This window comes from Ammospiza caudacuta, chromosome 7 (genome assembly GCF_027887145.1).
Source record: "Ammospiza caudacuta isolate bAmmCau1 chromosome 7, bAmmCau1.pri, whole genome shotgun sequence".
Classification (NCBI taxonomy): domain Eukaryota; kingdom Metazoa; phylum Chordata; class Aves; order Passeriformes; family Passerellidae; genus Ammospiza; species Ammospiza caudacuta.
Window position 1 is genome coordinate 39,050,398 of NC_080599.1, and position 13,689 is coordinate 39,064,086.

General features: G+C 51.8%; 1 protein-coding gene across 1 annotated transcript; it reads right to left on the reverse strand.

Moving 5' to 3' along the window:
• Positions 1-3,838: 3,838 nt before the first annotated feature.
• LOC131559830 (E3 ubiquitin-protein ligase HECTD3-like) lies at positions 3,839-13,635 on the reverse strand. The gene is made up of 21 exons (XM_058808333.1): positions 13,274-13,635; positions 13,046-13,206; positions 12,558-12,650; positions 12,165-12,300; positions 11,617-11,732; positions 11,219-11,332; positions 10,776-10,858; positions 10,228-10,393; positions 9,705-9,786; positions 8,617-8,799; positions 8,025-8,077; positions 7,657-7,721; positions 7,119-7,222; positions 6,687-6,806; positions 6,260-6,349; positions 5,713-5,919; positions 5,195-5,324; positions 4,721-4,795; positions 4,482-4,563; positions 4,291-4,362; positions 3,839-4,033 (listed from the first exon to the last, which is right to left on the reverse strand). Exons 1-21 carry the CDS (start codon positions 13,598-13,600, stop codon positions 3,949-3,951), a joined length of 2,544 nt encoding a protein of 847 aa, XP_058664316.1. The 5' UTR covers positions 13,601-13,635; the 3' UTR covers positions 3,839-3,948.
• Positions 13,636-13,689: the final 54 nt, after the last annotated feature.

Below are 13,689 nucleotides of genomic sequence, written 5' to 3' on the forward strand. Positions count from 1 at the left end.
CTTTGTGTGCAAGACATGGCAGGGCCAATTTCTGCTTCACCTCCAGCTGCCTCTCACAACACCAGTATTCATTGCTGCTTAGAATCACAGAATCATTTAGGCTGGAAAAGACCTCTAAGTTCATAGAGTCCAACTGCTAACCCAGCACTGCCATGTTTATGACTAAACCATGTCCCCAAGTGTCACATCCACTATTTAACCCAACAGAAGGACACAGGAGCCCCAGGCAGACCTGAGAAATCATCAGGAAGGCCAGGAGCAGTTAGTTCATTAATTTTATTCTAGATCCTACACGAGGCAGGGACAGACAGAACCTGTCAAACTACTAAGGGTTTGTCATACTCCAGGGTAGCAGTAGCATAACAAGAACAGCTAACTACATGTGCATTGTTGATCACCTGACACTATTCTATCACAATCCAGCAGTTGAAGGCAGAAGAGAGCGAGTGGTTACATGGAACCATGATGGCATCACTCCCTCCCCCAGCTCACCCCTACTCACCCTGTAGAGCTGCATCTCTGGCACATGGAGATGCTCCTCAGCAGCGCAGAGACTTAGGATGGCACTGGCTTGAAAATCGATCTCCACTGAATGAGACTGGTTCTTGGGGCGAGGACACGCAGCTGCTGCTTCCTGATAATCAGCACTCTTGCCCCAAGCCACAAGCAGCAGGACTCCAGGGCACTTGATTTGTGCCTTGTCAAACACAACAGAAGACAGTTCCTACCCACAGCTTTAGAGATCAGAGAAGAAACGGGACCCAGCACTGACCTAACATCTATTTTGGGCCCTGAGATTGGCCAGAGTTGAGCCAGGCTGACCTTTTCCACAATTCGCTGGGCTGTCACAGGACATTCAGTTTGTGATTGGCTTTAAAACGCTGCAGATGAGAGGATCAGGCAGAGGACATCCAGGCCACTCCCAGCTCCTTCTTCCCAGCTTACCTTTGCACAGCAAACTCAACAGCACAATCAGTGCATTATCTTGACATTGTTCAACAGCTGCCATGTTTTTCCAGACCCTCTGACCATGCACCAAACAAACTCACTGCTGCAATGGGCTCCTCTCCCTACTAGAGGGTCTTTCACAGATCTCTCACCCCAGTACACCACCACAGCAGCAACTGCTGCGATTCTCCAACATGTGTATGGTGATAACACAAAATAAACAGTAAAACAATGGTTTATATGGTAAAAAAAATGGTTTTCTCAGTATGCTTGTAGGAGTTAAATCCAGACCATCCTGGGTGATTCCCTTTCTGCTAGGGCCAGAGTCCTGTTACTACAAGTATCTTTTAAACAGAAATCCCTGACACCAGCTAGATCATCTCCCCAGAGTCCAGCAAGCCCTTGGGCAGGACAGAGTGGCAGGAAGTAAGAGGTCTCAGATGCTAAAAGACCTTGCTGGAAGGAAGAGTAGAGAAATGCAGGAAACGTGGGAAAAAACTAGTTGATAACTCCATAGTCATCAAGTGCTTCAGGTTAGGGAGGGCCTAGATCTAAAGCCAGCAGGATGAAACTGGAAGGTTGATCACAGTGCCCAAGGCTGTACAAGAAGTCTTGAGCATCTCCAAAGAGAGAGGTGCCACAATGCTTCTAGGGAAGGATTCCACCACTTCAGCCAGGTTCTGCTCTCTGTGTTGCCTTGCACAGCAGCCCTCTCCTCATCATGCAAGGCTGGAGCTCTGTATGTGGATAATGAGAGGGAACAGCGCTGTCTAAACACATCTCAGTGAGAAACCTGAAGTGTTCTGGGTATATGTCTGTAATAGCCTCAGCTACTCTCCTTCAGCTGCAGTTGCTTCCAAGGGTAGGGGAGCCAGAGGTGCTTGTTCCCCTAAAACTGATCACCCCAAGCAGCCCTAGCTGGCTCCTAACCTGCCCATTCCAGCAGGTGACATCAGCTCACCCTCCACCAAAGACTAGGGCCATCCTATCCATCCCACCCTGAACTACTTATCAACCAACCCCTGCCCAGCAATAAAGAGAGGGGTCTATTTTATCGCTGCTTATAATTCTGCTCAGTTAATAATGTGGCCTCCTGCTGATGTCCGTTAGAGGTAAGAGGACAAAGTTGGAAAAAGCAGTACAAATTCCATCCCAATGTCAGTCCCTTTTCAGATGGCTTATTTCAAATCCCAGCTCACTGCTGCAGGCTTCTTCCTCAACACTCCCGACCGAGGGCAAGCCAGCAGATCAAAGTCCTTTCACCAGCTTACTCATGCCCATTTAAATCAGACACCCTAGGAAGTGACTCAGCCACCAGCACAGAAAAGTATTGCACTGGTTCCGCTCCTGTTCCCATTCACACTGCTGGTTGAAATCAGCCACAAAGCCACAGAGATCAATTCTGGAACAGCTCTAGGATTTACAGAATACCTCCTCCAGCAGACAGGACTTCACACCCACCCAGCTGAGCATGGAAGACCCTGCTGCAGGCAAGGGCTGCCATAAACAGCTTCCCTAATTCACCCTATGCTCTCTCCACTCACCACGATGCAGATGGCAGCACATACTCCTTCCTGCTCCTACATCCCTTTTAGTAACAACCCTCCTTGGCAGTTCTGGGAATACATGTTTCAAAAGAAACTCGTGAAGGGAAGGACTTTGCTTACAACTGGAAGTGATCTCTGGATGACAGACTTCTTCTACAGAGAAGAAAAAGCCATGAAACATTAAGACAGGATTGATCTGAACTCACAGCATCAGCCCTGCTCCAGTGCAGCCCCAGTGATTCTGTGACTCACAGTAGTGGAGGTCCAACAGAGCACACAGGCTGAAGATGGAGCTGGAGGTATAAATGCAGACTAACATTGAGCAGCTCCCAGTGCTAGGGAATGACCAGCCCTGCCTAGAGCTGGGAAGATCCACAAACACTTCCAAATAATTGTGAAGGTTCTATTGCCCACTCCTCACTCACAGAGCATATGTCCATCTGCTCAAGGAGCTCCAACTTTTGGTATCCGGTTTCTGTACTGCCCTAGGGCAAAGGCTTTTCCTATTCACCTGAAACCTCGGGGTCCCTTCCCATGGATGACAGGGGGGAGCAGAGCCTGGCACTGCCATGCCTGCTACTGCTTTAACCTCTGCAGTCTGGAAGATGAATTTGGCCCTGACGGCAGATCTTCATGAGAACTAGAAGAGAGTAGCTGTAATACTGTCATTCAGGGGTAAACTGAGGCTCAAAGAGCCTGGAGGACAGCTGCCAGGCCACCAGCATGCTGGATGCAGAACTAAAGGGAAGCAGACAGTTCCCACTCACTGTGAGGAAGCAGCTTCCCCAGCAGTCGCTGCTGTGTAAGAGGTGCCAGGAATGACAGGAACTCACATTCTGTGTGATGTAAAAGCATGGGAGTCCCTTTGGAATCTCCCACAGTCCTCCTGTGCAGGTCTGTTGTGACACCTGGTGGCCAAAGGCACCCCTGCAGCACCTGCCACCAGCCTGCCCCATTCTTCTTAATCCTAGATGAATGATCTAATTTCCATTGACCTCATGTGAGAGTAGGAACAATGCAACAGAGTATGAGCAGGACACACTGAGCATCTCGGCCACCCCCTAGTCTCAGCAGCCGCTCACAGTTCTCTGTCCTGTGCTGTAAGCTGCTGTGCAGCTCTGTCTCCTTACCCCACTTTTGTTTGAGCCAAGTGCAGCCTGGAAGGAGTGAGCATTGTGGAGCTACAAGATGTGGAGAAGAAACTCTTTACAAAAGCCTAGCAGCTTTTTGATGCAGGAGGGCTTAGCCAGGGTTCCATCATCACAATCACATTTACAACCCAAGCTAGCTCCCAACCCTGTTGAAGACCCAACCCTTCATGTCAACTGCAGGGAGCCAGGTTTCACACCTATATATTTATTATATATATACACATCCCGTGGGGACAAGGGAATGCTTCCCACTGCATGGTTTTCTTGAACAATTGTCCATGCTGCTTGGTCAGGCTGCAACATCACTCTTCCCACGGACTCATATCTGTGTCAATGGCCACGCAGTTATAGGCAGCATAGCGCAACTTCTCTTCACATACCTTGGCTCTAGGGATGGCAGGAAGGAAAAAAAGATAAAGGTAAGGAGGAGCTGCCACTGCTGCATGTTCCAGTTGAGAGAACAAGATGCTTTCTGAAATGGAGGATATGCTTCACCAGGGGCTCACAGAGAGAAACTCAGCAGCCAGGTGGGACAGGCAGGGGATGGAAGTGTGGCAAAGTGATGGGACCCAACAGGTCAGCACCAAGGTTAAGAAGAGACCCCACACACAGTCCTCCAGACACAGGGAAGCACCCAAACTTACGTGGCATAGTTGGGCAAGAAGAGAGTGCTGGAGCAGGTGGATGACTCTGGCAAAGCATCTGTTGTCTCTGAGCTGGGGAGAAGGTGACAAACTGGTTAGAACCACCAGGCCAGTGAGGCAGGGAGCCCAGACAGCCCACCCCTGTAGTGTGGGATCTGTCAGCCCTGCAGCCTACAGAAGAATGGACTTACCCCATCTTGTCTGGATAGATGTAGATCCGTGCTGGAAGGCGACTTCTGCCAGTGACAAATCTGAGGAAGCGGCTGCGATCCTCTGTGAAGGAAAAACAAAGACATCAGCAAACCCATCACTAGTGAGCAGTCCCTTCCCTTCAGCCTAGCTGCTTGCTTTCCTTGAGTGGTTTCCCTCCCAGCCAGCAGGCAGGAGCTGTCATGGCACGAGATACGCACGGACAGAGAAAATTGCTCACCATTGGTGAAGTTATTGAGTGCTTCCCAGAAGTACTGAACACGGGTATCCTGTGGCTCAAAGTCCTCAAACCGAGCTGTCACAAAAGGATATAGAGAAGGGTTTAATAAAGATCTGAGCTCCTCCCTCCTTGCCAGTAGGTGCCTGCAGGGTGTGACCACACAGACCCAAGGTGTAAGAAGCATAGTTGGTCAGGCCCCTCCCAGGAAGCCCGGCCAGATCCACATCTCAGCTCCACAGGGGCTCAGACACTGGCAGCCAAGCGATGACCCAGCCTCTCCCATGAGGCTCAGGACAGAGTCAAAAGGACACCCCTGTCCTCATCAGCACCCAGCTAAAGGCAAGAAGTACACAGGACCATATTCTCACTGTAAGAAAGGCTAATACTGGCCTCCCACACTTCTCCTTGTGCCAGCACAGACAGAAGACAGTTTTGCTTTCAGGAAGAGAGTTTTCAGCAAAGCCCTTCACTTACTGAGCCTTTTCAGGGCATCCACTGTGACTTCAGGGTCTCCACAGACCTTTTTTTCTAGCTCCTGCCATGTAAGGAGGTCAAGGACAGCTTGGGGCACCACCTTCAGCAGCCCAGCCTGCATGGCCATGATCTGAAAAGGAGACAAGGCAGGTAAGCAGCATGTCTTGCCCATTTCCCTGACTCAAGGTTGAGCCTAGGGACTCTTCAAGCCATGTGACTGCTGAGCACATGCTCCAAGGAACCTGAAGGAACGGGACAGGATCTCAGAGAGATGCACCCCCCCCCCGTTCACTGAGAAAGCTTGTGTCAGAGCTGTGAATAAAACCCCAGTATCACCAGTGATACTAGAAGCCACTTTGCTTCTCAACAGCTCCATAGGCTCCAGGACCCCACTGAAAAGGTTGGATATCATTGCCCTAATGAGCACAGGGACACTAACCACAGTGCATTTTACCAGAAACAGGCTGGGGGCGGGTGTCTGGGAGTCAATGACCAGCCACAGGGTGGGACAGTGTCACCTGCTCCTTGCTCTCCTCCAGCCGAGCCTTTTGCACCAGGCGGATGAACTCCCTGCGGTCCTCATAGCGCACGGCGGTGTTGCTGCCGTTGGGGATCAGCTCCACCACGCGCTGGTCACTCAGCACCGTCGTGTAGGTCAGCTCATTCCCAAATTTGAACTCAAATGTGTCTTTGTCCATGACTTCCATCACCTCCAGGAGCTTCACCTGTCCAGGCACCAAGTAAGTCCATGTTAGAGAGATGGCCAGAGAGCAGTGATGTGCCCAAGTCCTCATCTTCTCCCTTCCCAGACAAGCGACAATGACACAACATGTTGCCCTAAAGATGTTTAGCAGACCTTGGGCCATTGCATACTTAAAGCAGCAGTCAGCATGGCTGCACCTCTGTAAGAGCATTTGGTGCACCCTTATAGCTGAAAGCTGCCCTTTGTTGTGTTTATTTGACACATCATAGGAGGAATCAAGTACATGAGGACAGGGACACAAATCAGCACCTTGCTGAGTGCCACAAGGAATAGGATAGGCACAGCCTCCCAGTCCCTCTCACCAACACGGAGTCCACAGCAGGGAAGTCTTTGCTCCAGCTGACCTCTTCCCCTGTTAATTGTTTCCATACAAAGCCAGGAAGAGCCAGGACCTGAAGAAGAAAAGAGATTTTGAGTCTATGTCAAAATGGGACCTCGCCAAAGATGGAGATAGGACTCAACAATGCAGACACAAAGAGCCTTCCCTACTTCTCCCTCTGCATGCAGAACTCATCATAGCTGAGCAGAGACCAAACACTATCTCCTGAACTCTCAGCATCATCCCCCAAAAATCAGACTGTGAGTTCTCCAAACTAGTTTGCCCCAAATACCTCTTTTCCCAGTATGTGACCACAGAGCCTTTCCATGCTCTGTTAGACAGGCTGCAGGAGAGGGCTATCAACTTGCTTTGAAGCAAATCTTCTTAGAGGGATGGGGCTGAAAACTTACCAGAAACTCCTTGCCCCTCAGAGCTGCTCCCATGATCTGCCCAATCCACTCGTACTTTGCAAAGTCTTTACAAGAGGGGTTGGGGACATACATGTCCCTGGCTTCTCCAGTGCCATTACCCTGTAGGAGTGAGAGGCAAAACTCCAAGTCATAATTTCAGCACAGCATGAAACACCACAAACTACTCCTGCCATGCCTCTGGGCACTTCTCACAGCAGGAGTGGGCTAAACCCCCCACCCCCTTGGCAAGATTCCCAGTGACAGACCAGTATCCAGGCACTTGTCAGCATATGCTAAAATGAAATGCCACAAAGCAAACCCCTCACAAAGGAAAGCCTAAAGTAGGTATGTCCCTGGCATGCAAGGGGACAGGGACAGCTCTGCATTGCCAGGCATGGAAGGGTTTGCCCCAAACACCCCAATGCACAGCACCTGGTTGGATGTGCGCACGAAGAAGGGCAGAGGCACAGGGGTGTCTGCTGAGCTGGGGCACAGCTCCTCTGACATGTCTGCTAGGCTGTCCCGAAAACCACCACCTGCAACCCCAAAAGAAGGGCATTCTTAGTGATGTGAATTCCCCATGTGCTGATCTTCAGAGTTATGGAGCAAAGATGAGGATTTCTGGTCCAACCTGGCCCTGGGTTGAGCAGAAGGCTCCTACTAGAGCCTTATGGCACTGGAGAAAGTAAGACAAGAGAAATAACATCCCTGCCTGTCCTGTGGAGAACAGCCAGAAGGATCACTGGCACTGGTAAAGCTGCTGTTAGTGACTAATGGAAATTTGGTCCCTCTCCCAGCAAACAGCACTTTTTATCTGGGACACAGCCAGAAGTGGCAGGACAAGGTAACCTGCCTTCCCTCTCTCATCCATGGGAATTAACACTGGAACCAAACAAAAGCACCTACAGCAACAGTCACCTCATCAGCCCCCGACTGCTCCAGAGGAGCTCTGGCCTCCTGCAGCCCCTACCTTGGTCGATGATGCCCTCTGCGATAAATTTGCACTCCCACCACTGGTCATAACGCAACGGCCACCTGTGGAGAACCAGGCATCACCTGAGGTGCTGCTCAAAGCCAAGGAGGTGCTGGGACAGTCACAGCAGGGACATCAAGGGACTAGAGTGGAACAGTCTGAGTTTAGGACAGGACAACATTTTAATCTCCAGAGATAGCTGCATCCTCAGTAGGGAGATGATACCTTGGGGTATGGGCCCTGATCTCGTGGCTCCTGTCCTAGTAAACCCTCTCCAGAGTAGAGCACATGGGCTTCCCAAACACCCTGCTGAAACAGGACACAGCTCCCAGCTCTGCATGGTGCCTCCCCGAGACACTGCTTACCTATAATCCAGAGGCTTTTCAAACTTGTCTGAGGGTTTCAGACCTTCATATACCTGCAACAAGCAGAGACAATCAAGGTTGGTATCCCCTCTCCAGGGGAACTGGTGCCACATGAAGGCAGGTACATCAAACACATCAAATCTCACAGCAGTTTGGGGTGTTTGTGCCCGCACAGAGCCCCAGATCTGCTGGAGGTGGGGAGAGAATGCACCCAGGAAGATCAGCATTGCTGTGTGTAAAACCACAACACAGAACTCCATGCAGCTACTTGACTGTTGTCACACAAGAATTCTTTGCTGCCTTTTTAGTGCAACAGGACTGTTACACTCTCCACAAACAACATGCCACAGAGAGCATCCAGGATAGAGTACAGATTTCAACTCAGAGATCCCAAATCCCTCATAGATGTTATTCCTTATGGGACCATTAGCACCTGTAATTACGGAGCCTGTGAGTCACATGAAGAAGCCTTGAAGGCTTGGTCTGTCTCCAGCTCCAAGCTCTCCCTTCCACCCATCCTAATGCAAATCATTTTGATTCTGGGATGCCCCAGTCTCCCCAGACCAGCAGGGACCCTTGCAGGAGGGACTACCTGGGTGAAGACAGCGTTCTTGCAGCTGGGGTCCAGGGCAGGGCTGTCCCGGTGCTCCATGGCCAGGCGCCGGTTAATGTAGAGCCTGGGCATGAAGTTGGGCTTGCTGGTCTCCGAGTCCTTCAGACACTGGGTAATGAGAGCCGTGCGCTTCTTGGACAGCAGCAAGAACTGCTTGATGTGCTGCCAACAGGGAGCAAAACATGTCATCTACTTTCTGCTGAAGCCATCACACCTCCCTTTCCCAGGGCCTTCCCACACAGAGATATTCTCACTGACAGTATTTGCTTCCCCTCTGCCTCTGAAAGATTCTGCATTCTGGCCTAAGGGAGATAACAAGCTCAGCCCTCAATCCACCAGCTGTCATCTGATGCTCACACTCCAGTGTTGCTTAGAGTCTCTTTTACCCTCACTCTCACCAGAACACTGGTCTTACTATCCCTTTTAGTTGTAATCAAATCCAGCTCCTCTAAACAAACAAAAAACCCCAAATGCTATGGGTCCATGTTGACCTGGCACAGGAATTACAGTCCTTTCTGACTAGGCTTTCTGACACTAGCCCACAGAATAGGGCTATCCTGGTAATGTCCAGCATGTGTATTCTTGGAGAGGATACAAGGAAAACAGACAACTGGAGGGATGAACTCAGCACTATGTAAAGGATGAAAAGCAAAAGCTTATTAAAGCCAGGAAGAATGTTACTGGTAAAAGCCTTGATGTTTGGACAAGCCAGCTCAAAGCTGCTGGCAGGAAGTGCAGGAACAGAGCGTCCTGGGCTGAGATCTTGGAGGGGATGTGGATCCAGCTTGCATGCCCAGCACTGCTATGATCCAAGTCCCTTGGATTTGAGGGTGAAATATTCTGGTTTGAATCCACTTGTTAGCCCACAGCTACATGCTTCTACATCAGCAGTTTAGTAGGAAAATAAACAATATCACCTTTCACAGTCTTAGTGACTTGAGCTCAGGAAGGTATTTCCCTCCAGCTGCTTTAAAAGCAACAAGCCCTGGCTGCCTCCCCTACCACAACATGAGCACCATCACCCTGCCAGACTGAGGCCCCAACAAGACACAGGGCCAACTGCTCACCTTGAGCTTGCTGAATGTGCCAACAGTGTGGTCCCAGGCTGGCACCAAGTGATGCAGGACACTGTCAAGGAGTTTGATGAACCTAAATCCCAAAGAAGAATGTATTGCAACAAGGAGTGATGGGGATCTCCACAGATCTATTCTAGACCATACATCCCTGAACACAAGCAGAAAAATAACTGATCCAAACCAAACCCAGCATAGTTTTTCACCTCATGGAACCTTTGGTACTAAATTCCCACTCCCTGGGCACTGCAGTGATTTTGCATCCCTCTGCACATACCTGCCCCCCACACTGCACAGATATACTGTGCTTGTGACACATAAGACACTGTAAACTTGAGCTACAGAACTCCTCTGAAAGCACGAGGGAGCCACCCCAGAGAACCCACTTTGTCCCCAAATGGCTGTCATTTTCTCCAGTGTCCAGGACATGTCTCAAGAGGAGTGTCATAGTTTTACAGCTTCCAGCCATGTACATGCTGGAGATGGCATCAATCCCTGCATGCAGTGGCACCTGTACCTTTGAATGAGCACAGCCCGTCGGTACAGCAGGTCAGGGTCAGTCCCTTCTAGGCGAGGGTAACGCACCAAATTGGGCAACTGGAACATGTCAGCACTGAGCCCCAAGTCCCTCTGTCGGGAGGATTTGATTTTGATGCCTCGGATACGAACATCAATCCCATCATCTGCCAAGGAAGACCATAAATGATATGCCAAAATCACAAGAAAGCAAGCCTTAAATAAAGTGCAGGAGGTCTATAAGCAAACACAGTAGGAATGTACCAGCTCCACCAGCTCTGGGGCTGGGCACCGGGAGCTTCAAATACCTCTGCGAAGAAGAAGCAGGGTATTTACAGGAGAAAAATAATTAAATTATTGAAGGCAGGGAAAGATAGGATGAAAGCTGAGAACTTGCAAAACTTCAGATCTCCCAGGAGTTTCCCATGGTTCTTTTGAATCTCATCTAAAACAGCCCACAGGGAGAAGTAGTACAAGTCACAGCACAAACTCTTAATGTACAGTATTTTACAGGTGCATTATGGATGTGGTCACAACAATCAGCCCTACCTCTGCACTCCACAATCCGGATCTCAATGACAGGCAGGTGTGTTGTCATGTCCTCAAGGATGCACACATCCCCAATATAGCTCCTGCAAACACAAAACAGATGAGGATTAAAGGGTTGTTCCCTCACCCATCCTGCTAAAATCCACTTGGACACTTGTACAGGAAGACAGTTTACATCTTTTGAAATGGGAGCCTGTGGCAAAAACTCAGTTCTTGCTTACAGTTACAGCTGAATGCCTGAACCTGCTGGTGACTCAGGTCCAGGTACCATGATTCTGATGTGTCCCAGTCGGATGAGGAGAGCCCTGATGACTGTACCATGCTCCTGCAGGCAGAGTGAACCCGCATCCCAGACAGCCTGGCTTGTACTGCATGCCTGCTTAAGGCCACTGTTCAACAGCTTGGGCCCCTGCAAGAGCCATGTGTGCACCTCCACCACTCACTCATCAATGCCGACATCGTTCAGTTTCTTCAGATTGTCCCCCTCGCCCCCATACACAGCGACACGCTTGGGCATGAAGTTCTCATCAGTGGTATCCACTGTCAGCAGCAGCTTCCTGCAGAGGGAAGCAGGACATTAAGAAGGCAATTACATCTGAACACCTGTCACTACTCCCTCTCATCACTTGGTCATGTTGTTACAAGCTGGGATTCCCAAGTACCTGTGACAATGCTAAAACCACCTTCAAGCTCAGAGCCAGTGTAAGGGCTGAAGGGCAGGGAGTGCAGGGCAAATTTGGGCCGTGACACTCAGGCAGAAAGGGAGTGGCAAAGCTTGCCCCAGTCATTAGCCAGCATGTAGAGCAGAAATGACTCTGTAGGGCAGAGAGAGATGACTCACTTGACGATGGTGCCTTTCTTCATGTTGAGCCGCACCCAGTGCTGGCCCTGGGACCCATCACTCTCCCAGTATGTGTCGGCGTGGCTGTCGGTCAGGCATGACACATTGAAGTCCTCCTGGAAGAGGAGAAGTGAATGGAAGGATGGAAGTGAGTGCAGGATTAACTTCTCTTTAGTGGTTACTTTCATCATGAATCTCAGTGTCAGAGGGTATCACATTGGCCTGTTCCCTTTGCTGGGCTGTGGGGAGACACCGGTAGTGCAGAGCACACAGGACACTGGGGCTGACTATCCGAGGTGCTCTGGGGTCACACACACAGCACAGAGTATCAAACCCTCCCTAACATCAGCTTTGTAGCTAATATTAGCACTGGCTTCTCAAACCACTGTGCCTCCGGGGGCTACATTATACAACATGTTGCATGATACTCCCCAGGTTTTTCTCCCACATGCTCAAACAGAGTGCAGTCCAGGCCAGAGCAGCACAGCAGGCAGTACCCATGCTCCCCAGCACAGCGGGGCTGATGTAGCCCTGTCCCTTTAACCCACCGTGTAGGACGAGACATCGATGCTGTCCACGTACTGCTTAACGCTGCCCAGGTTCTCATCCTCCTTCCCAATGTGGTCATACAGGAAATGCACCAGGTCCTCATCACATTCATAAGTCCATGTTGGGGGCACAAACCTAGCAGGGAAAAGGGATTACTGGGTCTGGAGAGCCAGAAGCAGCCAGGCTAATGGGTCAAAAAAGGAAGGTCCACATCCTGCTTGCCTTGCTCAGTTTCCTGCTTTTTTGCAGGCATACCTAGGACAAGACTGTGCTGTGCAGAGATGCCTGTCTTTCCCCCTCTCCCCTAAGTCTGCAGGAGACAGCTGTGTGGGCAGTCACAAGAGACAGGAGCTTGTCCCCCACCATAGCAGAAGCCAGGAAACAGTTCATACCGAAGCTTCTCTACTGCAGCCTCATCCTGCTCCATGGGCCTGGGCTTCGCTCCGAGGCGCAGAGAGTACGTCAGATCCACCACCTGCTCCCATCTGAAACAACACAGAGAAGTGGAGTGAGAACATCCCAGAGGAACAAGAAATTGGTGATCGAGGAATAGTTGTAAGGGGAAGATTTGCATTTAAAGCCCCACCGTGTTCCATCCTCCATCATCTCCAGCATCATCTGTTGCCCTTTCCTTTCCAACTATGTCTACTCCTTTCACACCCCGCTGGGCATGTGACAAGCACAGCGCCCGAGCCAAACCCATTCCACTCCACATCCGGCATCCCTCTTGCCTCACTTCCATGAAACCTGTCCAAGCAGGCCGGGGGTTCCCTAGCCCAGGGCAGGAGGGGCCGTGGGGAAGCATCCCGAGCCCGCACAGGAGTGAGCGCCTCGGCGCTCCTGGGGAGGGACCCAGCGGGACACCGCGGCGGCCCCGCACCTGATGACGGGTTTGTAATCCACCCCGAACAGCTGCTGCTGTCGCTGGATCCGCTCCGTGGACTCCACGGGCACCAGCCGGTCCCCGCCGTCGGCGTGCTTGCACACCAGCACCCATCCCTCCTCGAGATCGCAGCCGCTCCGGTACTCCTCCAGCTGCTCCTGTGGGGACAGCCGGCGGTCAGGCGAGGCCGGGCTGGGCCCTCCGCGGACCCAGCCCCCCCGTTACCTTGCTGAGCTTGACCCAGAGCCCGGCGCTGTTGCAGTACTCCTCGCCGCTGGCGCGCAGGCAGCCGCCCTTCCGCACCTCGATCGTGGCCCGCGCCGCCCGCTTGCCGCCCCGCGCCGGCCCCGGGCTGTCCCACACGCTGAGCAGGCTGCGGGCGGCGGCGGCCGCGGGGGCCGAGGGGTCCTTGCAGATCTTGTACTGCACCTCCCGCGGCACGTAGCAGAGAGCGGCGGGCAGCGCCCGGGCACGGCGGAAACACTCGCTGCACTGCAGCAGGAACCGCAGCCGGCCCAGCACCTGGTGCGGCGCCTCCCCGCCCGCCTTCATCGCGCTCCGGGCACCGGCTCCGCGCCCCTCCGGTTTACGGCGAACCCCGCCCGCCGACAGGCAAGATGGCGGCGCCCGGCGGGGCGGAC